At 43.8% G+C, this 23,585-nt stretch overlaps 1 protein-coding gene across 2 annotated transcripts in view; it reads right to left on the bottom strand.

Moving 5' to 3' along the window:
* Positions 1-12,545, bottom strand: part of CADPS (calcium dependent secretion activator) — a 407,683-nt gene extending 395,138 nt beyond the window's left edge. For both annotated transcript variants that reach the window (XM_063122067.1, XM_063122066.1), the window contains exon 1: positions 11,906-12,545. In XM_063122067.1, coding sequence (XP_062978137.1) covers positions 11,906-12,298 — 393 coding nt within the window. In that variant the 5' untranslated portion in view covers positions 12,299-12,545. The remainder of the gene's footprint in view (positions 1-11,905) is intronic.
* Between the last annotated feature and the right edge of the window lie 11,040 nt (positions 12,546-23,585).

The raw sequence follows: 23,585 nt of genomic DNA, 5'->3' as shown, positions 1-23,585 counted from the left end.
ATAAATAATACTCAAAAAGACAGAATTCTACTCTGCACACACACAAAAGAAAAATCCAAAGATGTCTTTGCATTGTAACAGTTCCTACACAAGCGTCTCTAAAATGGTTAAAGAAGACCTTGAGTTGAAAGGTATTTATTTACAATCTCCTGATTTCATAAGTCACAGAGCATATAAGTAGACAGTGAGTGACAAATATTTAAAATGCACGCAAGCTAAACTGTTGCAGCAAAATGAAATGCAGGAATATTTTAACAGGAATGATTACTCTTTATATATGCCAGGTACTCTTGTCTTACTCCAGTATGTCATTTCATACACAGCATGTCTCCACTAAACATGAGAGAACTCCTACCAAATTGGCTCTTTATTAATGTAACTATTGAGACTTGTTTAAAAATGATTTTGAGAGAAATTGCATTATACATTAAAAAGTTAGCCTAAAAGTTGTCAAAGATTGTTCTGATCAATTCAAGGAAATGCCAAGAAAAGAAAAGAAAACAGTACTCTTTAAGGAGCATTTCTTAATTTTTCTTTCTTTTGTTTCTTGCCTTCTATTTTTTCTTTCTTTCATAATACTACTTTTCAGAGAAGAAAACTGTTTTTCATATAAAATGTAATTTTGTAACTACACTGCAGTTCACTTCTTGCTGAGTGGCGTCTACCACCTTGCGTACGGTGTTAGCATAACTAACCTCCTGGAGTGGATCTACACATAAGTGAATAAACCTCTTATAAACGTTTTTAATTGTGTTTTCCATCTTATCCCGCCACATGAGGCTTAGTTTTTATCGTTTTATCACTTACTGTTCCTGTCGTTATATTTTCTGATCTTACCTGTATAAGTAGCTGTATTTTCTATAATGTGGCCGATTGTGTCATTAAGAAACATTCCATTATTTTCAAATGCTTTCTCTTAGCCAATCACCTTCCTCGGGGGGGGGGGGGTTCCTATGTTTCCCACCCAAAGTAGAAGCCGTTTTAACTCTTTCTTGTCTTGTGTTCCTCTTTGCAGCCACAACTTCCCTTACCCTTTTCCATAATCTGCATGTGATGTAAACAGTTGAAATCAATGGGATTTACTTGAAAGTAATCCCCTAACCCTGCTGAAGGCTCTCTCTGTCCCTCCCTCCCTCCCGGAGGAAGGGCAATGGAAGAAAACAGGAAGCGGGAGGAACAAACTGCAGATGGGGGATTTGAGGAAAAAACTATTAAAAATACGTTGTGTGGCCCAGATCAGCGCATATCTACGGACAACACAATGGTAAGAAACGTTTTAATAAATACATGTGACCGGGGACATATAAAATCATAATAAAACAATATGTTTAATGACTAAAAAAATGACGTTTTATATATGTGTGTAGGCCCTGGTGTCACTGCTAAATCTCTTTCCTTCAGCAATCTGTGTTCTTTCTTCAAAGTTCTAATTGATTAATCCATTTTGTCTGGATGACAAATGAAAATCATTTGGGGGAGGATGCCACAACCTTTAAATTTCAAAAATGAGGAATCCCCTCTACTATATGAATAATTTCAAGTCCATTTTAGACCAGGAGTGTATTTTTGCATGCAGGGCCGGCCTTAAGGGTGGGTGAGCTAGTCAGTAGCCTGCGATGCAGAGCTGAAGGCAGCACCAATCTGAGCTCAGTGGCTGTGTTTTTTGAATGGACTATCTGCAGTGAGCTAAAGTGGCAAAAAGCACTTTCAAGTTTCTTTCAAGGTTCTACAGGTTGTTTGGGTATAAAAGTGATCTTCCTTCAGTTAGCTTTTAAGTGTTTTTTTTCTTCAATTTCCATCTTGAAGTCATTTGTGCTAGGTAAGAATCTGTAGAGCACAGCTTAACATTGAGGCAATGTCACTGAGCGCTTGGTCCCCAGCCAACGTGGTGCAGTGGCTAGAGTGTTTAGAGTGGGAGTCAGGAGATCCGGGGTCTAGTTCCCACTTGGCCATGGAAGCTCACTGGGTGACTTTGGACTCTCAGCCCAGCCTACCTCACAAGGTTATTGTTGTGAGGATAAAGTGGAGAGGAGGAAGATTATATAGCCACCTTGGGTTCCTTGCAGGAAAAATGGTGGGATAAAATGCAATAAATAAATAAATAAATCTGTAAACATATGCATGGGTCCTTGTAGGAGACAGCAGCAGGGCCCCCAACATTAAACCTACACCAGGTCCCATAAACCCTCTGGCTGGCACTTCAAAGCTGACCATGAGGGGAGGTACACTGAAGGCACTCCTCACCCAGGCTGCTATTTATCCTAGGGTGGGCCCTGCTTGCACGCTTTTCCTTTACATAAAATATATATCCTAAACCCATATTGAAAGCCCTTGGATTAATGCCCTGTTTTACACACATTTTGGTTGAGATGGCCATTATAGGGCATAAAAGTATCTCAAAGTCTTTTGCATTCTCAGGATGCCCGTGTGTGACCACATTTGGGCTTTGTGGATATAAGAAACTACTCAATCATATCTTATCCAAAGATGCTAGAGCAAATTAAGCAGAGGCTGTATCTGTCAATACTAGGCCTAAGCTCTCTGGTTTGGCTTTGGACTCTTATTCAGATTCAGAGGCAGAGCTGGAAGACACCCAGCCAAGACAAGAAGCGGGGGAGGAAAGTCCCCTAGACTATCCAGAAGTCATGGGTGAATTTTTGTTTATTTATATAGCACCACCAGTGTACACGGTGCTGTACAGAGTAAAACAATAAAATAGCAAAACCCTGCCGCATAGGCTTACATTCTAAGGAGCTTATTGAAAAGGAGGCCCATGTTCAGAGACCATCATCCCCCCCTCTCCGTGGGAATTCAGACTTTGTCAGAGGGAGAGGGAGTACGAGAATTGACAGATGTCAAAGTCTGGTGCAGAATTAAGCAGATGGAGTTGAGAGGAGGTGGGAGGCGGTCCGCCAAATTGGCTGTCCATCAAGAGGAACCTCCCTGGAGGAGGAGCCCAGTAAAAGCCTGGGCATGGTGGGAAACCATCCATTTGAGTTGACAGGCAATTGCCTTGCTCTTTTTTTTTTTTTTTTTTTTTGCTAATTAGGTGTAATGCTACAGGTGTGAAGAGGTGCGAACTGAATAAAGAGTTTGTTGATTGCACAACAAGTCTCTATTGCCTCATTACACAATGGGTGAGTTTAGCGATCCCTGGAAGTATCCATTGTTACTCTATCTTAAGTTCCATTACTATCAATGGGTCTATTCCAAGTAGGAGTAACAATGGATACAACCCAGGAGATGTAATGCTAGGATTGTTGTATCCCATCAGAATGGAAGGATTACTTTCCTGGAGCAGTCCAGTTAGTCCAACTCTCTGTTTCCAGTAGTGGGCAGTAGCCTATAGGAAAGTCCCAGGCAGGACCCATGCCCTACTGTTTGCCCCTTCCCCCAATAATCATATTCCATTATGCAATAGCTACCTAAATCACTTAAAGGAACTGTAGGGAAGGCTAAAAGCAGGAGTGGGTGACATCTGGCCTTCCAAATGTTTCTGCCTACAACTCCCTTAACAATTAGCAGTGCTGGGACTGATGGGAACCCTTTGCCAAAACAGCTGGAGGGCTACAAGTTGCCCTAACCTCAGATCTAAGGCTACCCTGCCCATATGTGGATTTGCTAGAGCAATTAACATTTTGAAAACAAAAAGTGGTTCAATATACATTTAACAGTAAAAGGGCATTTCCCTTATGTCTGAAGCAAGGGTTGAAGAGGAACAGCAGGTCCATTATTAAAAATATTCGGTATAGATGGGGGTTGCCTTGCCTGAGGAGCATCCTATTGGACAAAAACAGATGGTCATTGGGTTAAGGCAGGCACATTACACCTAGCACATTGTAACCAACAGCGCAGTAGCAACCATGTGGATGAAACCAAATAGACTTTGAGAGCTTGCATGAATTTGCCCAGACAAATGATCATGAACAATAGCAGCGGATCCCCTGTAGCTTAACCTTTCTTCCAACACCATCTCTCTCCCTGACTCCTTCTGATCTCTCAGTGCTTCTCCTAGACAGAAACTTGCAACACAGCACCTTTAGAAAGTGTGCCTGGGGATTCATTCATAAAGCCTCAAGATCATGCACTGAATGGACTAAAAGGCTAAATAATCTAAGCCCCTGACAAAAAACTGGGCTGTGCATTCAACATCACTGTTATAGATAAGCCTGCAAAATTCAGAACACACTGTGAAGCATTGAGGCTGTAGGACTAGGTGAGCCAGGATACATTGGCCCTGTTCAGAAGACACCTTAAACCATGGTGGTTAAGGGCTTTTTGTTAACAAAAAAGCCTTAACCACTGTGGTTTAAGGTGTCTTCTGAATAGAGCCATCAAGTCAGCCAGGATACATGCAACAGGAAAAGTCTCTCTCTAGCCCTTTTCAGAAGACACCACAGCTTTAACCATGGTGAATAAGATGAAAGCCTCTTGCATGATGTCTGTATTTAGATTTGGGTAAGGACCTGTTTTTATCAATTATCTGTGAAGTGCCTAATTTAATTTAAGCATTATGGTGGTGATGATGATGATGACCATAGAAGTTATGGTGATGATGAAGATCTTTGGTGCTAGGTCATAATGAGAGACTGTAATCTCCTTGTTTGTTCCAGCATTTTCACTGGGAATGCTACAGGCAAAAGATTCCACTCTTAAGTGCCTGCATCTGTAACCAGTTTCACCCATTATATGCTTTCGATTGGGTTATCCTTCCATTTTGTCTCAGAAAATGTTCTGTGCATCTCCAAATAAGGCATACTCATAACAGAAACAAAAGCAGGTCCATTAAAGAAATGGCTTTCCTATGTTTTTCTTTTTAAGTATCGATCATAAACATTAAAAAGCCAGTATTGGTGGCAATCTCGGAAAATTTCCCAACCATTCCAGCTTTCGTATTTGCCATCTGTACTTATCCAAAGTGCTTAAGACTGTATTGTGGTACTATCAGTATTTTATGCCTGAGGAAAGAAAACCAATGTGTGATCAAAGGTAGATGTGTCCATGGCATTAAAATGTCCTCATCCATTAGAACATGGGAACTGCCTTGCAGGAGTAGATCAAGGTCCATCTAGTCACGAGATAGGACATATATAGCCCACCATGGCTGTTAGGGCAGCCCCCAACCAATCCTTGCTGCTGTCACCTCCACCACCAAAATCCCAGCAATTCTAGAGAAACATGGGACATCACATCCTCTGTTCCTTTGCAAAATGGGGCTCACAACAACTCACCAAAGCTGTTCGTTAGGCTGTCAGGAGCCCAATTATGCTGGGAAACTAACAGTTTTTTAAATTTAATTTTATTTCATTTATTCATTTATTTTAACTCCCATTGAGAAGCAAATGGAGGAAGGAGAAAGGCTTAAACCTCCCCTTCTGGTCTCAATCCAGACTGGAGGAATGCATACTTATTCTAGAGTATGGAATACAGGGAAGGGTCAGCAGCATGCTACACAATCAAAATAAGATAAGAGTGACTATGAAAAGGAGGATAGGCTTCCTCTATCTTTAACAGTTGTGTAGAAAAGGGAATTTCTGCAGGTGTCATTTGTATGCATGCAGCACCTGGAGAAATTCCTCTTCATCACAACAGTTAAAGCTACAGGAGCTCTGTTACAGTGACCAGATACAAAAGACGGCAGGGCTCCTGCAGCTTTACATGGCATGTTGCCCTCCCCCCCCCCATCATGTGGCTGAAAGTCCTGGCATCCTTCTCAGCTGCTGGTGCCCCTTCCCCTGTCCCTCCTCAGTCTTCCCGGCCATATCCCATCAGCCATTGCAAGTTCTGTTGGCTGTACAGGAGCAGCCCGGGGTGTGTGTGTTTTCCACCGCTCCTGCCAGAGAACTCTATGACCAATGGAATAGTGCATTCGATGGGGGGAGATTATACAATGGAGCCCTCCACACGACATTTTAATCAATTGATTACTTGATAAGCTATGGTGCAGCCTGTTGTTTTTCCGTGTTGTTTAATTCAAGGAAATAGCATACTGCGTATTGTGTGTCTGTTGTGTGTTCCCCCCGACATAATAATCAACTCAATAGACGGTTGACTCCCTGCTCCCCATTGATTATTGTGTCGTCCGAACCAGGCCAGTGATTGCTGCTGCTTAACAGCTCTGTGTGTGTGAAAAGCTGCCTGATCCTTTTGCGGAGAGACTGCGTCGTCTGGATGGTGGCGGAGTGAAAGTTGTGTATAGTAAAAAGGAAAAGGAAAGAAGCAGCAGCAAAGGCAAGATTCTCTTGTCTCATCATGACGAAATCTCTGTCAACAGTTCCAAATGGATCTGGAACAAATGAATCATTTTAATGTAGGAAAGCAAATTCATTTCCCCACCTGAAACCAATCTGTCCTGAAGGCACATCTGCTCTCATCACAACCACTATGAAAAGACCATTCGGTTTGTCCAGACCAGGATATATATTTGTGCCAAAAGAATACAACTATAATAAGCCGTGGATGGAAAGAGCATGAGTTCAACTTGATTCACTTCTTAGTCCGTCGGTAGAAAAATGTCCAGTCATGAAACAGAAATGAACACATAACCAATCATTTTGCTACCATTAGCTGCAACAGTCGTGAGTTTGCCTGAGGCAGGAATCTTAGAGAAGGCAATGCTAGTATTTGAAGCCAAAGGGGAACTCTGCCTAAGTAATAACAAGAGCTGGAATCATTTCATGCAACCTCCATGAAAGTGCTAATTTTACAATATGCATTAAAATCTGCTCTTTAGATGCAGCTGGAGATGACTTATGCTTCTCAAAACCAGTTGTGGAACTGGTTAATGACTTATTTCTCCCCAAGTCTCAACACAGGACTGACAGAATTTTGATTCTACCTTTAAAGAAGACAGCTAAATATACTTCCATTTATTGCAGTGGTGGGGGAAGCATCAGACTTGTGGGATCTACTTTGTTGTTTACTAAAACCCTGAGGTCAACAAGCCAGACACAAACAATGGCCTGAGGAGGGAGGGAGACTTAGAATTAAGGAACAGCGTTTGAGCACATGTAGGTTTTCCCCAGACTCTCTTTCTTTCAACAGGCTAATTTGGAGCTGCTGCTGGTGAAACCTTTTTGCTTCAGCTGTTGTTAACCAATTAGGAGTTAGAAATCCTTGCTGATCTACTGCAAAGCAACCAGAGCTCTACAAATAGATCCCAATCTACACCTTCTGCCCACCTCTGATTTATTGTATCTTAATGAAACATTTTCTCTGGGTTGTTTTAATTCACAACATGGCTCCACTTAACTCTCTGCCATTTGCTTTTTTTTATCCAGTTGTGTCACATTTACTGTTTAAGCCCTCTGATTCAGTTTAGCCCAAGTGTTACTATTTCTGCCATTTTACTATCATTTCCAGATAGTTTTTACTACCATTGACTTCTGGAGATTAAAACAGCTTAAAGTAAAGTACTTTGCCATAACTGCATTGCAAACTTACAATCATTTTTTTTATTTTTTAAAAAATAACCCACTACCATCAGCCCAGCCCAGTTGTAAACTTACATTACGCACTATGTGTTGTATCCAATGGGTAGTCTAACCTAAGCTACATGTATTTCAATGGGTCTACTATAAGCAGAACTAACATTGGATACAACCCTATTTCTTATTAGTTTTTACATATAAAATAAGAGTAAGCAGGCAACATGCATCACATATGAAGGATCCTAGACTCAGTTTCCACTATCTCTAAGTAAAAGGGTCCCAGATAGTACAGCTGAGAATGCCCCATCTGAGACCTTGAGAATCACTGCCAACCAGATCAGACAACACTGGGATAGATGGATCATACTGGTTGCACTGCCTTTCCCCCCAATAATAATAATAATAATAATAATAATAATAAATTTATTTCTAACCCGCCTCTCCATCCTGATGGAGGCAGGTAACAACAAGTATAAAATACATAAAAAATTAATCAAAACACAGTATACATGGTTAAAACTTCATAAAAACATACTAAAAGCACCCTAAAAGCACCCAGCCTCTTGTCATATTCGTCTTCTTTGGCAATATTCTCACTTCTACATAACCTGATTGATTTCTACTGAGCAAATTATTATTTTTCCCCTCTAGACTGCACATGCGGTACTTACAATCTTTCCCACTCACTCTCATGACAGCCTGGTACAATAGAGAACGTTCCCATTTTACAGATGGCAGCCCAAAGTGATTGGCAACCCCAGGCCAGCCAAAGAACAGGCATTTGATGTCTTCCACATCAGAGGTCAGCATCTCTAATTGGCATTGCCCCTTTTGTCCATCTTCAAATAAAGTTATCTTTGCAAAATGCATTATACATTTCACTGTCAGTGTTTCTTCTCTTGTATAACATAGAGGATTTGCAAAGCATTAGATGAAACAATGGCAAAATGCAAAAGTGTCAGCATGTTTCAATGTGCTTTAAAAACAAACAAACCCCAAGGCAATAATATACAAATATAATCTGCACTATTATCAATGTATCCCTCCCAGCTAATCAAACTGTATGCATATTTGACCTTCTATCAACTCCAAACTCTCCAGCAAATTCTTTCTACAAACAGTGTTGACCTGATATTCTTTTCTAACTCTTGATGCTCGGATAGGCTAATAATAGCTCTGTGGCGCGACAGAACTGAATGAATGTCATTCGCATCAATATGTCCTAGAGATTTACTCTGGTTCAGAAAGGACATTGGTAAAAGTGGAGCCATTCAGGGTCCCTAAAGCTTAAATTCTAAGGATCTATGGAATTAAATTTGATTTTGTATTTTTCTTAATCTTTTTTTAAAGACTTATTTTTAAAAGAAGCATAATGTGGTGGTGAACGGACAGGGGAGGGAGGTAGATGCATCTGAAATGTCTGTCTTCTCTGACAAAACATACAAACCCAAACTCATTTGCTGCAACTGACTAGGTGACAGATGACCATGTCCTTATAAATGAACGTGTCAATAGCAGTTCTTTTTATTGGCTGCCAAGCTGTATTCCCTGTTTCAAAGTCCACCTGAGCTCCCATCTCCCTCCTTACTCTTGTTTTCTCTGTTTTGATACATCACTTTCCCTCTAGCCTTTGGCAAATGCACCTTGTATGTCAGGTCCTTACTTTGCCTGGAGGCGGTCATTTCTTTATACTGTAATAGTAAGCTGGTATTCATTCAGAAATATAAAAGTACCTGCTCACAAACATGTTATCCAGGCTAGGCCTAAGTGGAGTTCTGATTCTTCTCTTATCCCACAAATCACTTATTGGTGAACAATCCTACGGTAACCTTCCTCCACCTGGTGTCCTTCAGGTATCTTGGACTTCAGCTCCCAGCATTCCTGAACATTGGCCATGCTAGCTAAGCAGATGGGAGTTGAACTCCAAAACATCAGGAGGGCACCTGTTTTGGGGAAGGCTTCCTACTGATTCCAGAGGGAATACTCTACTGTAGGGACTTTCAGGTTTATGACCTTCATTTGCATATCAAAGATTGTAACAGTAGGCAGGAGTATTTGTGACTTTTCTTAATCAGATCAGTTTTTTGGTCACTTGTTTCTTGGAATTGCTTGAATGTAAGCACAATAATCAGAACCCAGATTTACTTTCATGCAAGGAGTCCAAACCTTGGTTTAATTGCACAATGTACTACTGTACTCTGGTGCATCTCAGACCTATTAAATTAGTAGGAGTTTTCCCACTGAATTCAACGAGATGGAGTTTGGGTCTTCAGGCTACAGTCTTATGCACACTTCCAAAACATCCTGTTCAACTCAGTGAGACTTACTTGTGCATAAACATGTTTAAGATTGGGATGTTATATTGAGACATCTTGGGTTAAAAATCCCTCCTTGGCCAAGAACTCACTGGTTGACCTTGGAGAAATTGCTCATTGTCTCTAAGCCTTAGTTTCCCCATTGTAAAGCTTGGATCTGCTTCACAGGGTTGTGTGCCAGGGCAGTCAGAAGAAGAAGAAGAAGATAACAATACTAAAGCACTTCACGTATTAAAACTGCTAAATAATAATCAGAAAATACACTGACTGCTGGATGCAGGATAACTGTGACTGGATTAATGGCACATCTCTTTAAACAGATCTTGTTCAGAAGGACTAGGGTGTCAGCAGAGTATTAAGCACATGAGTAGTAAAGGGTTTCCATTCCTTTTTCAGTTTATTTAAACCGTGGTTGCTTTCTTGGGTTATTTAAATTTGGTGTGCAGGTGTGTGGATCCAATTGCTAAGCACTACTAGCTAACACTAACACCAAATGTGGGTTCTGCAGGCACTACAGCTCCTGGCCCAAAAGAATTATGCAGAACCCATCTGTGATGTTGTTTTCAATTCCGAAAGAAAGAAGAAAAAGAAAATGACAAGAACAAGAAAGTGAGTTGAACTTAGCGTGAAGCATGTTATGCTATTGTTAGACATCAAACGCTGCACAGAGAAGGCTTATGGCTGGGGCTGCTCCAGCAGGGACACAAAACCTTTGATGCCATAATTGGTTCTCACAGCAGCACAAGCACAGCAGGCAACTGGGCCAGCATAACCTTTGCTCAGAGCTCTCGGAGAGAGCGACGGCTTGGCTGCTTTGCTCAGGCGGGCGTAGCACCGGTCACCTTGGAAGCAAAGAACTCAGAAGGAAACACTGGAGGGGGGAAGTGAAGGAGCCCTTCAGGACGGATCAAGGAACACATGTCCCTCTTGTCCTCAGCTTTGTAGCATGCCGACTTTGTTTTAAAATGCCAGCCCCTCTGGCCATCACTGCAGTTACATAAGGCACAGGGGGGAAAGCAGCCAAGAGAGGATATTACGGATCATCATCTGACTAGAGACAGGGACTCTTGCCCATTTGCCAATATTATCACCGGCCAGGAAACAATGCAGCAGGATGGAAGCTAAGGCTTTCTTGTCTGGCGCTGCATTGGTTTTTCATATCCCTCCTCCTGCAATTGTTGGAATTCCTGCTTAGTTCCCCATATTCTACCAGAAGTAGCGCCTCTGCCCCTTCCTTAACCCTGGGCTAAGGCGAGGCCTCTTGGTTTGTCCCTCCCTCGTGTCCTTCCTATGCTGCTGCTGCATTCTCCTGCTGCAGGCGACTCCCAGACCTAGTTCAGCCAGCCAGTTTCCATCTCTTGGCCAGGCTGTTGGACTTGGACTAAAGAGAGCTGGGTTCAAACCCTTACAGGGCCAGCCCTACCATGAGGCAGGGTGCGGCGGGCAGCTGGTTTGGGGTGTCATAAATCGGTAGCCAATTGTTGGCGATTTAATTCATAACTATTGTGTTTTTACTCCCAGGGTACATGTGTGGGGGGGCAATTTTCTGCCTGATACGCTAAAGTAACTTGGACAGCCTTGGATACTATGCCCCCTTGACTTGAGAAGGCACCATTTGCCTTCTCATCAGGCAGCAAAATGACTTGGGCCAGCCCTGTTTATCCGCCTCTCGCCACCCCACCCCCCTCCACCACCAGATGAGTTCATTCTTTCTGGTCTTCAGGGACTACTAACAACCTCCCTCGAGGGTTTGCTGTGAGGAGGGATGATATCATTGCTGCACGTGCACTTTTCAGAAAGGATGGTTGGCAATGGTGCCAAGTCCACTTCCACTCCTCTCTACCAGCTGGCAGAGAAACTTGCCTATGGAGAGGTGCTGCTTGGTCCGGCTAGCCACACACAGCTCGAGTAGCCCTCTGGCCAACCATGGGGGGAACTTGCAGCTGCAGTGTGTCAACTGTACTTGGAGGGCAAACTCCACCCTTTCCTTCCCTTTCTTCTTTCTTGAGGAGTTCCAGGAAATACTGGATACATTGTTGTTGTTGTTGTTTTTATTATTATTAAATTATTATTATAATTCCCCTCCTCTTCCTCTTTGCAGCAGGTGTAGGTGGCTCTATTGTTCTCCCCGCCCGCCCCCCCTCCGAGCCCGGCTGTTACCTTCTGCTGCCTCCGGGCCATGTCCGTGGGCTGCTTGGCGTTGAAGGGGTAGGCGATGCACCTCATGACGAAGACGTAGAGCTGCAGCTTCTTCTTCCTCTCCTCTTCCTCCTTCTGCAGCCTCTCGAGCTCTTCCTTCTCCTTCTCGCTCACCACCGAGGGGCTGGGGCTGGAAGGCCGGACGCTGCTGGCGCTCCGGCTGCTGGGCTGCAGCCCCCCGCTGCCGCCGCCGCCGCCGCCGCCTCCTCCGCCGCCGCTGCCGCCGCCCGAGCTCTCGCTGGTCCGGCTGGGGGAGAGCCGTGCCCCCGAGGCCGCCGGGGCCAGCACCTCCTTGCTGCTCTCCTCTTCCACAATCTCATCGGATTCCTCTTCGCTGGACGACGGGTCCAACATGTTGCCGGCGACGCCGCCTTGGCGGGCAGCTCCGAGGGGCGAGCGGCGAGGGGATCAACCGCAGGCAGGCAGGCAGGCAGGCAGGCAGGCAGCGGCGGCGGCACAAAGCCTCGGTGTACTTCCAAGATGCCCTCCTCCTCCAACTCCTCTGCCGCCGCCTCCCTTCACAGCCTCATCCGCCTCGTCTGCCAAAGCCTGCCTGATAGACAGATCGACTGACCAAGTCGCTGCTGCTGCTGCCGCCGCCTCCACCCGTGCTGCAACTTAAGAGATACGAACGCCACAAAACCAGCCAGCCGAACCGGGAGGCGAGAAGGAGGAGCAAGGATGTCCGAGAAGGCAAGCTGTCGGAGAAGCCGAGCAGGCGCCGATGCCGCCGCCGCCGCCGCTTTCCCAATCGGGGCGAGAGCAAACGAGCGCTTACGTGGGTTGATCGCTTTAACTCTTGCCTGCCCGGGGCGCTGCTGCTTGCTGCTACTGTTGCTGCTGCCGCACACTCACAGAGACAGAGAGCAAGAGAGAAGGTTCAAAACCGGCTGCGGCGGCTCCTGGGCGAGCTCTCTCCTCCTCCTCCTCCAGCGAGGCAGAGACTCTCCCCTCTTTCCCGCTTAGTTCTCGCCTCTCCAATAAACCCGCAGAGCGAGAGGAGCTGGCCAAGGTGCTAGCCGCGAACAGCCAACTGCAGATGCATAGAGAGCGCCCAGCGCAGCAGCAACACTCACAAGCGGAACTACCCACCCCTGTCTGCGCAAGCTCAGTGCGCCTTTCTCCTCCTCCCTGCTCCCCCCCCCGACAGCACACGAGCGTTGCACATGACTGTTTGGGAAAGTGAAGCCCCCCGAAGAAGCATCTGCCAGTACCCGGATCCGCTTTCTGCCCCGCCTCCTCCGCTCCCCCTTCCCGATTCCTCGGCGCGGAGTTTTGGCTTAATTCGACTGCTTCTTGCCTGCCTGCTGCCTCTCTTGCTTGCTCACCCGCGGATCCCAGGACGGGGCGCGGAACGGTGGAGCGAATTTGCGAAGAGGTCAGATGAAGACGAGAAAAAGGGACGGGATGTTTAGCTGTCCTGTGAGGAAAGGTGACAACGTTTGGGGCCCTTTTTTTTTTTTTTTAAGCTTCGAAAAAAGGGCGAGTAAGGGGGCTGGGGAGCACCAGAGAGCTGTACAGAATTAGATATGGTGTGGAGAAAGTAGAGAAGGATACGTTTCTCCCTCTTTCATAATGCTAGGATCCGGAGTGTCCCATGAAGCGGATTGGTGGGAGATTCAGGACAGATAAAAGGGAACTTCTTCTTCTTCTTCTTCTTCTTCTTCTTCTTCTTCTTCTTCTTCTTCTTCTTCTTTACACAGTGCATAATTAAACTACGGAACTCACTACCACAAGACGTTGTGAAGGCTATCAACTTGGGAGAGTTTTAAAATCCGCTTCATGGGATGACCCCGGACAAATTCATGGAGGAGAAGGCTATCAGTGGCTACTAGTCATGATGGCTATTATGCTACCTACAGCATCAGATGCAGTATGCACTTGGATATCAAAGCAGGAGGGTGCTATTGTGCTGATGTCCTACTTGTGCGCTATCCACAGGCATCTGGTTGGCCACTGTGGGGGGGGGGGGGAAGCTGGACTAGGTGGTCTGATCTGGCACAGCTCTTGTTATGTCACTTATGAAAGTGCAGAAGATCGGGGGGGGGGAATTTGAGACTGGGCTGGAGGATAAGAATATTTTGTGGGAGCAATATGAGGAAAAATAAGGCAGTGGGGAATGGCAGGAGATGTTCAGGGTGTGATAGGAGCAGCCCAGAAGGTTGTGGGGTGCTGGGGGGGGGAAGATGAATGGGGGCAGCATGAAGCGACTGTTTCGAGGTGCCCTAAAATTGATCATTATCTAATTTAATTTCTTGATATTATTGTGTTTGTTTCTCCCAGGGAAAGGTTCATGTGGATTTTCCCACCCACCCCTATCTCAGCTGATGCCAAAATAACTTGCCAGAATCATGTACTATGAACCTTAACTTGCAAGGTGGTGGTGGTGGTGGGAGGGCATTTGCTGTTCTGCCTCAGGAAGCAAAGTGTGTGGGATGTACCCTAGCACTGCAGATTGGGACAGGAGTGGACAAAGGAATAGGGAGCAGACCTGGAGAATGGGAGGGCAGGTGAGTCAACCGGGGGGGGGGGGGGGAAGCAGGCCAACCCATTTTATCCTGTCTGTATAACTCCAGAACTTGGGGACAGCCAATGAAAGTGGTTGGGCATAGTTTCAGGGGAGACAAAGGGAAGCACAGGGAAGTACAAGGCACAATTGTACAGTGCTGTCCACCTAGCAGCACCATTCAATCAGGTTCTGAACTGTTTCTATCCCAGCTGGTTGTTATAAGAACAGCATCCTTCAGAACTGGTACCTGAGCTCACCCACCCACCCCTTTCCCCTCTACAATGCCTTTTCCTTTGGTGTTGTGTTCTTTAGGTCGTTGTAGTAGTTGTGTGGGTGGGTGTTCCCCCCATCATCTGCAAGCCAGTCAGGGAGACATTTTGGCTAAAGAGTAGGGTAAAAATCCTTGAAGTAAATACATTTTAATTAATTAATAATTAAATTATGGATTGCACTGGCCCAAGATGTGCTGATGGTAACTAAGTTAGGAGGTTTGAAAAGGGGAATAAAGAATCCAGGGATAGTAGATCTATCCAGGGCTACTAGTCATCATGGTCAGAAGCAGTATGGTACTGAATGCCAAGTTCTGTGGGTAGCAACAGCAGCAATGGTTGTGTAGCACTAATGCCCCAACAGCAAACTTACATGGGAGTGAGTCCCCCTGAACACATTGTGCAAACAATGAGCTAGGACATCCCATTTCAAGCCTCTCTTTAACATTGACTCAAGGACTTTAAGCAAACTACTACCTACATGCACCAAATCTTATATAAGAATGCAGTAGTGTAAGGCTTATTACTAGAGATTACCAGACTGGTTTTGCTCATTTTTGCTTTAAACTGAAGCTTGAGCAGTGTAGGTGTGCAGAAAAGTTTGAAACTTCAAAAAAGTTCAAAGCCCGAGCTCTAATAGTAAGTAATTTCTTCCATGCCAAACAGGCAGGGCGGCGCCTCCACCAGTGGATGACGGACAGCCCTGTTTGGCCAATCAGTGTGGTGTGAAGGCATTCTCTGGCCCAACATCAGCCATTGGGCCCAGCGTTGGCCATTGGGTGGTATAGAAATGCAATAAATAAATAAATACTCTTAGGCTGTCGCTGCCAGCAGGAAGAGGGAAGGAGGTGGAGGCAACCAATTGGGGCATGAGGGAGGGGCCGGGGCCACATCACATTCAAATTTTGGAGGGGGAATTCACTAGGCATGAGGCACATTTGCATAATTCATGGGTCCCTCTGTGACGAGTGGACTGAGGGGCAAGAAATGGGAAAAGAGCATGGGCTTTACACCAGTATATCCATGAACATCCTCTAGGTTATGGAAGCCACCCTCAATAAGCTTCCTCTTTCAATGAGTCTTATTGCCATTGTCACAAGCTGCTATTGCTGCTCATTCTCTCTGTCATCATTGCTACCACTTGCTTGCTAGATAGGCAGAAAGCCAGTGAACAAGGCAGCAGCATCTACCACCCCTCCTTCTCATCTCCACTGTTGTCTGGGCAAGAGTGAGAGGCAGGTGAAGAAGGAGATTGCAGTGGTGAAGCGAATGAGCAAGTCCAGGGGTCTCTAGTCAGTGGCCCCCTGCTAGGGTGTGGGTCCTCGGTAGGTGCTCAACCAAGCCTGCCCTTGACACTGGTCCTTAACATCCCCCTCAGAAAGGAGCCTCCTGGATGCAACCATATAGAAGAAGTTGGATCTGACCCAGCATATGCATGTTTATGTGTGCAATTTCCCAGTGGTAATAAACACAAGTATAGTGGCTAAAAATTGTGTGTTCTTGCTCAAAGAAATTGGTACAGAAAACTGGTGCCTCCACCCTTAGGGTGGTTTACCATCATAAAATAACCCGAAAGCGACAATAAAATAACAACCAAAATTATATATATATATAGGTCTACCTTTGTTGTTGTTGTTGTTCATTCGTTCATTCGTTTCCGACTCTTCGTGACTTCATGGACCAGCCCACGCCAGAGCTTTCTGTCGGCCTTTAGTCTACCTTAAGTATGACTAAATCTGGATGGACTATTTAAAATAGTGCACATTCCTATGTAAGCAAAACAGTCCTGTGGCTATTTACTCAGAAAGAAATCCCATTAATTTCAATGGAACTATTTCCAATAGATTTGCACCACAGTGGAGTTTTAAGGCTCTTATGATGCTAAAGTTACTCGATCTCATGAAAGAAGCTGGGCCTATGGCTACTGCTGACATAGGGATAACAAAACTGACACCACTGGAGAGTACCAACACTTGCTGTGATTAACGTTGCTGCGAAGCGCTTTGTGGGAGGAAGGATGTGATTTTTCCAAGAGTGCTTCAGCTGGTATCCATTAAAATTTAAAGGGTCTTTCTCATCAGGCTCAACGTGTAGGATGCACATAAAGGAAGATCTGGGCTGCCCATGGAGAGTTTTACATGTCCCCTGCAGAAGCTAGGAGTCACAAGCATCATGATTCATTGCTCTGTGAATGGGAATAGGTGGAATGGACAGGCGTCAAGTGAAATATTTGCATACGTTTTTGTTTCACACATAGTTTAGTGGTAACACTTTTGACAGCAGGCCTGGTTCTTCTCTTTCTGTACACTATTCAAAGTAGTGCTGGCAACTCTGGCTTACACATTAGAAAATTGAAGTTGATGCCAATGGAGCTATTAATATAACCATACAGCTGTTCATCATAATCTAGTTTTCATTTAAGGAAGCATTGGGTACTGGCCTATAATCTGTCTCTGGCAGGGTCTTTTCTGGCAGCCATTGATGAACTACTTGAACATGAAACAGTCATTAAGTGATTTCCATAATTTCTGTGTGAAGGACAGTATTACTGTTTCAATGATCAAGCATATTTACTTTCTGTCTTTCTCTATAAATAAGAATTGTTTTCACAGAGACACTAAGGAACCAGATTTCCCATTAGTCTACATCAGACTTTCCCAACCTGGTGCCCTCCAGATGTTTTGAATGACAACTCTCAGCATTCCTGACCATTGGCCATGCTAGTGGCAACTGATGTGAGTTGAAGTTCAAAACATCTGGAAGCTACTAGTTTAGGGAATGCTGCTTTATGTAAATTCCTGAGTGATAGGATTAGGGTTGTCAGCATTTTTCTAGCATATGACTCATTAAAAGACAGAAAACCTTTCCTCAAGTCTCAAAAAGAAAAGGTTCAGCTGTGGATTTTTAAAATACATATATATTATTGGGCTGCAAAAAATAAATAGGGCTCTACTAGGAAGCCCAATGTAGAATGCATTAAGTAACTAAGGCATTTGGTAACAACATGAAATAGGGCCTTTTTGGTAGTTGCTCCCAGGCTGTAGAACTCCCTGCTAGGGAGGGTAGGTTCACTCTCTCTTTGTTTCATGTTGCTACCAAATATGCCTCTGTAGGCAGTGGTCTTGAAAGAAGGCCCCCTTCCAAAGATCTTAAGAACTGGGCAGACTTGTATGGATTATATTGTATTGTATTGTATTATTAGAATGTAAGCCTATGCGGCAGGGTCTTGCTATTTACTGTTTTACTCTGTACAGCACCATGTACATTGATGGTGCTATATAAATTAATAATAATAATAATAATAATAATAATAATAATAATAATAATAATAATGGGAGAAGGTGGTCTTTCAGGTAGTCTTGTCCCAAGGCACATAGGGCTTTATACTGTATGTCATAATCACTGAATTCTGCCCAGAATTAGATTTATAAGGAAGTAATCAGCCCAGTTCAACCTTCTAGCCGCAGTGTTCTGGACCAGCTGACATTTCTGAACAGTTTTTGAATTCAGCCTAATGTAGAATGCATTATGTAACTAAGGAATGTGTGACCACGGGCAGTTCACATATCTCTGTTTTAATATCTCAATTGTGTTTGCCTAATTTTCATGACAACATGCTTTGTGTAATATATGGTCCAGACTTTGCTTGTCAGTGTCTCCAAACCTATTTACTTGCTTCTGTTTGAAAGAGCTCCTCCTATTGGCCTTAGGTTATGTATATGGGCACTTGGTATTATTGGAGTTGGGTGGCCTTGAACTGAGGTATTTCTTGACTGCATGATGGTGCCTCCGCTTCATTGCCTCTCTAGCAGGCAGCGGAGAGGGGGGAAAGGTTGCGTTCCCTAAAATTAGCTCTAGCATCACTGCACAAATAGGCAGCCCATTGATTCTGTAAATATTTCCAGGTCAAGCCTGGGTATTTGTTTCAGAACAGCCTATCTGTTTCCTGGTTTGCCTCCCCCCACCCCCAGTCACCTCTCTCTATATATCTTGCTTCTAGACTGCTCAGTTGGGTGTCTTAGTTGTGACTCTGCAAGGTCTGGAGGGGGTCAAATCTGGCCTTCTTGTGCCCCCAATCCTTCATAGATCCTTGATGGCTACACACCCCTTCCTCTGGCCCTATCTCCTTTGGGGGTTCCCAGCTTTTGTGCAGGCTTCCCCCCACATTCTGTAAGGTTGAAATATCTCTTCTAATATTTCATTTATTTATTTATTTATTTATTTATTGCATTTTTATACTGCCCAACAGCCAAAGCTCCCTGGGCAGTACTAGTTACTGCTAGTAAGTGCTTTAAGCTAAAACATGCTGTTTTTTTGTGTGTGTGTGTTTTAGCCCTACTGCTTTTGGCCTTTGGCTCTGCCCATGATTGGAATACAGCCCCCAAAAGCATCTCTGAAATTGAATTTGTGTCTGGAGGAGGTTCCACACGTCTGCTAAAGTGTAATAAACAATCTTGTTTTCAATTCACTCTAGTGTCTGACACTTGTGCAGTCTGCCACTGGGCCCTCTTGACCAAATTGCTTTTGGAGTTCCCTGGCAATGCTGGCTCCTGAGCCTGGTGGGATTTAGTCCACTTAGGACCTGAGATCTGTCTAAGGTGGTTATAGCCAGCATCGGCAGATAAAGAGAATTAAGACTGTAGAGGAAATTGACAAAGCCTGGGATCTAATAATGCAGTGGAATTCCAGTTCAATGTAGTCTCAATAAGCATAGTTAGCATTCAGCACCTAGGACAGGGGCTCAAAGCATCCCGGTCTGTGGCTTTATCAATGTCCCATAAGCAACAGGAAGGACTCAAGGATTGGTTGGCTTCTGTATCAGGTTACTGGAGTTAAGTGAGAAAGCAATTGGTGGTTACCTAGCAACTATCAAATATATTCTCCTTGAACGTGGTTGGAACATGTCCTTTATTTGCTAGGGGCATTTGCCAAGGTCCATTGTGACAGACAAAAGAGTCACCCAGGAGTGAAGCAGTGTTGGCAGCTTGGCAACTGGGAATGATGATGAAGAAAGTGTGTGTGGGGGGAACCCTTGTGTAAGCCCTGTTTAAATGAAGCCACGCTCGGAGGGCTAGACTCCAAACAATTTGAGAGCCAGTGTGGTGTAGTGGCTAAGGTGTTGGACTGGGAATCGGGAGATCCAGGTTCTAGTCCACACTCAGCCATGGAAACCCACTGGGTGACTTTGGGCCAGTCACAGACTCTCAGCCCAACCTACCTCACAGGGTTGTTGTTGTGGGGCTAAAAAGGAAGATTTTGTATGCTGCCTTAGGTTCCTTGGAGGAAAAAAGTGGGATATAAATGCAATAACAACAACAACAACTCAGTGTGCTGTGATATTCAGAAGCTTGCAAAATGACTGTGGGATGGTAGGAGATCCAAGCTTTTAGTGCACAAATCAAGTGTGCATACCTATTGTTCAGGCACAAATTAACCTCCTACTTGCTTAGCCTACTTCTCACATGCTTATTCAATCCAGCTTCTGTCACTGGCAGGAAAACAGAAAGACACAAGGTAACACCTACATATGTGGTCAAAAGATCCCTAATATAAAAAGCACACCTGAAAAAGAGAGAGAGAGAGAGCGCGCCATGAAATGACAAACGAAGCCAGTGTTCAGTGTGTCTTGAAACTGAGTAAAATGTGTGCTTGTCTATTTTTGAACTGTGCTGAAAAGCAAGCAATTATGCATATGCAATATTCAGTAGTAATTTCTCTTAATATTAATTGTATGAAATTACCCACTATGGCTAGATAAATGAAAGGATGAACTACATATTTTCTAGAGGGGTAGCCATGTTAGTATTGTATCAAACCCAGCAAAGAATCTTGTGGTACATTAAATTGTGTGCTACGTGAGCTTTTGTGGATTAGATTCCATTTCTTCAGGAGCATGTGGAAAACTGTAAAGAGTGGGGCCCATGAAACATAAGAGGTGCAGTAGGTCTGTGGCATTTCTATGCAGACTCCAAAATGTATATGAGGTCAGAAGAGAGTGACCCATTCACAACAGCAATCATAGGTGAATAATACCCTGCTTCTAACTATGTTATGGTGATGTGACAACTGTAGTTGGAAAGAAACCCACAGTCCTGATTAAATCTGAACTGAATGTAATCAAATTTGCTGGTAAATTCTATTCACCAATTTCCTGATAGAGTCTTTCTTTGAATTTTATTCCAGATCTAGCCTTCTGATTTTTTTAAAAAAATCATTTATTTAATTACAATATTTATATACCGCTTCCCATTCAAAAGTTTGGAGCGGTGTACAAGATAAAATATAATAAAAACAGAATAAAACCATGAAAGGAATACCCACCCCATCTATTGTTGCTTTCTTCCCTGTCACTCACATGAACCAAAATTCTAAGACAGAATTCATATATAGTTGCACTAATAACTTATATATTAGTAATAGTAATATATTAGTAATATATTATCACTTTAAATATGCTTTAAAATTTATTTATTTATTTATTTATTTATTTATTTATTACATTTTTATACCGCCCAATAGCCGAAGCTCTCTGGGCGGTTCACAAAAATTAAAATCATCATAAAACAACCAACAAGTTAAAAATACAAATACAAAATACAATATAAAAAGCACAACCAGGATAAAAATTGCTTTAATTAACCTCTCTGCAATTCTTATTAACTGTGAAGGCTTAGATTTCTGTCTGTTTATATACATGATGATAATGATGATGGTGATGATGATATATCCTGCCTTTTTTTCCTCTTGCAAGGACCCTAAGGTGGCTTACATGATCCTCCTCCCCCCAATTTTATCCTCACAACAGCCCTGTGAGGTAGGTTAGGGTGACAGTCAGTGACTGGCCCAAAATCACCCAGTGAGCTTCCATGGCCAACTGGAAATGAGAGCTTGGATCTCCTGAGTCCTAGTCCAACACCGTTACTGTTCTCATCACTATATCACTCTGGCTCTGATTTACATTGTTTGATGACTTCCATCATCTCTCTCTTTTAAGTAACTTTTAGCTAAAGGAGGCAGCAATGTGCTGCCCTCTAGTTTTTAACCCCTATCTGTATTAGGAGTGTTTCCAAAAGGGCGGGGGAGAATGCTCAGAACGAATGAATTCCTTCTAGGATAGATTCTCAAGAGGCTTGTGCTTGGCTGTGAAGATAGGAATTCTGCTGAGAATTTCAGATTGCTAAAACAGCTCCAGGTTCATGGACATCGCTGGGATCTTGGAGGCCTTCTTGTCTTGGCAAGATAACAGATCAAATGTCTCTCCAGAACTTCAAGTGCTATGGCCTTGAGGAGTAGCTGCAAGATGTCAATGACACTGACTGTTGTGAACATTTGGAGTAGTACTCACAAGTTCTGATGATTGTAGAAGCCATTACAAAATAGCCTTGGAAAATATTTAATTGCTTTGCCATTGAGCATATTACATTAAAAAAGCATTCTGATGGGAAATCCTTGACCTGCTGTGATGATTGCTTTGATCTCTCCAGTGTTCTGTGGATGCGCTTACACTAAGGCTTAGGAAAGGCCCTTGAAAATGCTTTTATGCCATTAAGGGTTTACATATAATGTGGCCTTTTAAAGCCATAGCAGGTGCTTTGCTCTAAATCACTTCGCTACATTACTTACCGTAAAGCACTCTAACGTTAAGACAGCAGTGTGAATGGCTGCAGTTGACTTGCAGAGTCATTCTGGGTTGTCCTAGGCAGCCTCAGGATGATCTGGATGTACCAGAGCAGCCTTTCCCAAGCTGGTGCCTTCCAGATGGTTTGGGATTTCAACTCCCATCATCCCCAGCAAGCATGGCTCAATGGTCAGGAATTCTGGGAGTTGCAGCCACTGGGAGTATCTAACAAGGCCATGGTGCAAGCGTCCCCTCCCGCTGATTCCATCATGCAAGCAGGACCTGCCATTTGTGCAACGGAGATTTAGCACTTCCTATTGGAAGCCCTGAAATGAGCAGACATGCTCATTTTTTGGATCCAGACGACACTGCAGAGCTCCCTCATGTGAGCTCCACTGACCTGCCCTATACCAGGGATGAACATTTCCACTTATTTTCAGTTGCTCCTGGAATTTCTGTTGTGAAACTGGTGGGTCTCACTTTTCGGATGGAATCGGCAGGGATGAAGCAGAATAGGAGGGTGTGCAGCACCTTCTTGGATACTGCCTCCGAACATCTGGTGGGCACCAAGTTGGAGAAGCGTGATGTACAATAAAAGAGCACCCCAAGTTTGGTCCCCAGAAGGAATCAATTTAGTCCAGATTTATTCCCAGGACTTTAATCCCAGATTCGTCAATTTGACAGTCTTTTAGCATTTAAACAAACGCAATAAAGACTGATCTATTCTGGCAGGCCTATCCAATGGAATTTTAGAATGTTTTTTAGGATGTTTTAATCATGTATACTATGTTTTTAATCAGTTTTTATGTGTTTTATTTGCTGTTGTTCCCTGCCTCGATCCAAGTGGAGAGGTGGGTAAGAAATAAGTTGTTGTTGTTGTTATTGTTGTTGTTGTTTTCAGTGTGGTATAGTAATAGACAAGAGAGGAGGTGAATTTCCTTTACTCCTAAGCAACTGAAACATGTATGACAGGAGCATGGCTTCCTACACAACCTTTCATTTAGAAATGGAACATTGATCTCCATGTCAAATTCTTGAATAGCTGTTGCTTGTTTTGACCCATATGTAAAATTCCAGCCACTTAACCCTTTCGAATCACATCCCCAAGTTCTTCTCCTTCAGACCTGACACTCATGTCCTTCCTGTTTTCTATGTGCTTCCTGTTCTCCTGCATCTCTCCTTTATCCAGAATGTAGTTAAGTCATCTCCCTTATTCCTGAGAGATACACCAACTGTTGGGCTGGT

The sequence above is a fragment of the Elgaria multicarinata genome, chromosome 3, assembly GCF_023053635.1.
Source record: "Elgaria multicarinata webbii isolate HBS135686 ecotype San Diego chromosome 3, rElgMul1.1.pri, whole genome shotgun sequence".
Taxonomy (NCBI): Eukaryota; Metazoa; Chordata; class Lepidosauria; order Squamata; family Anguidae; genus Elgaria; species Elgaria multicarinata.
This window is presented reverse-complemented; position numbering and strand designations above follow the sequence as displayed.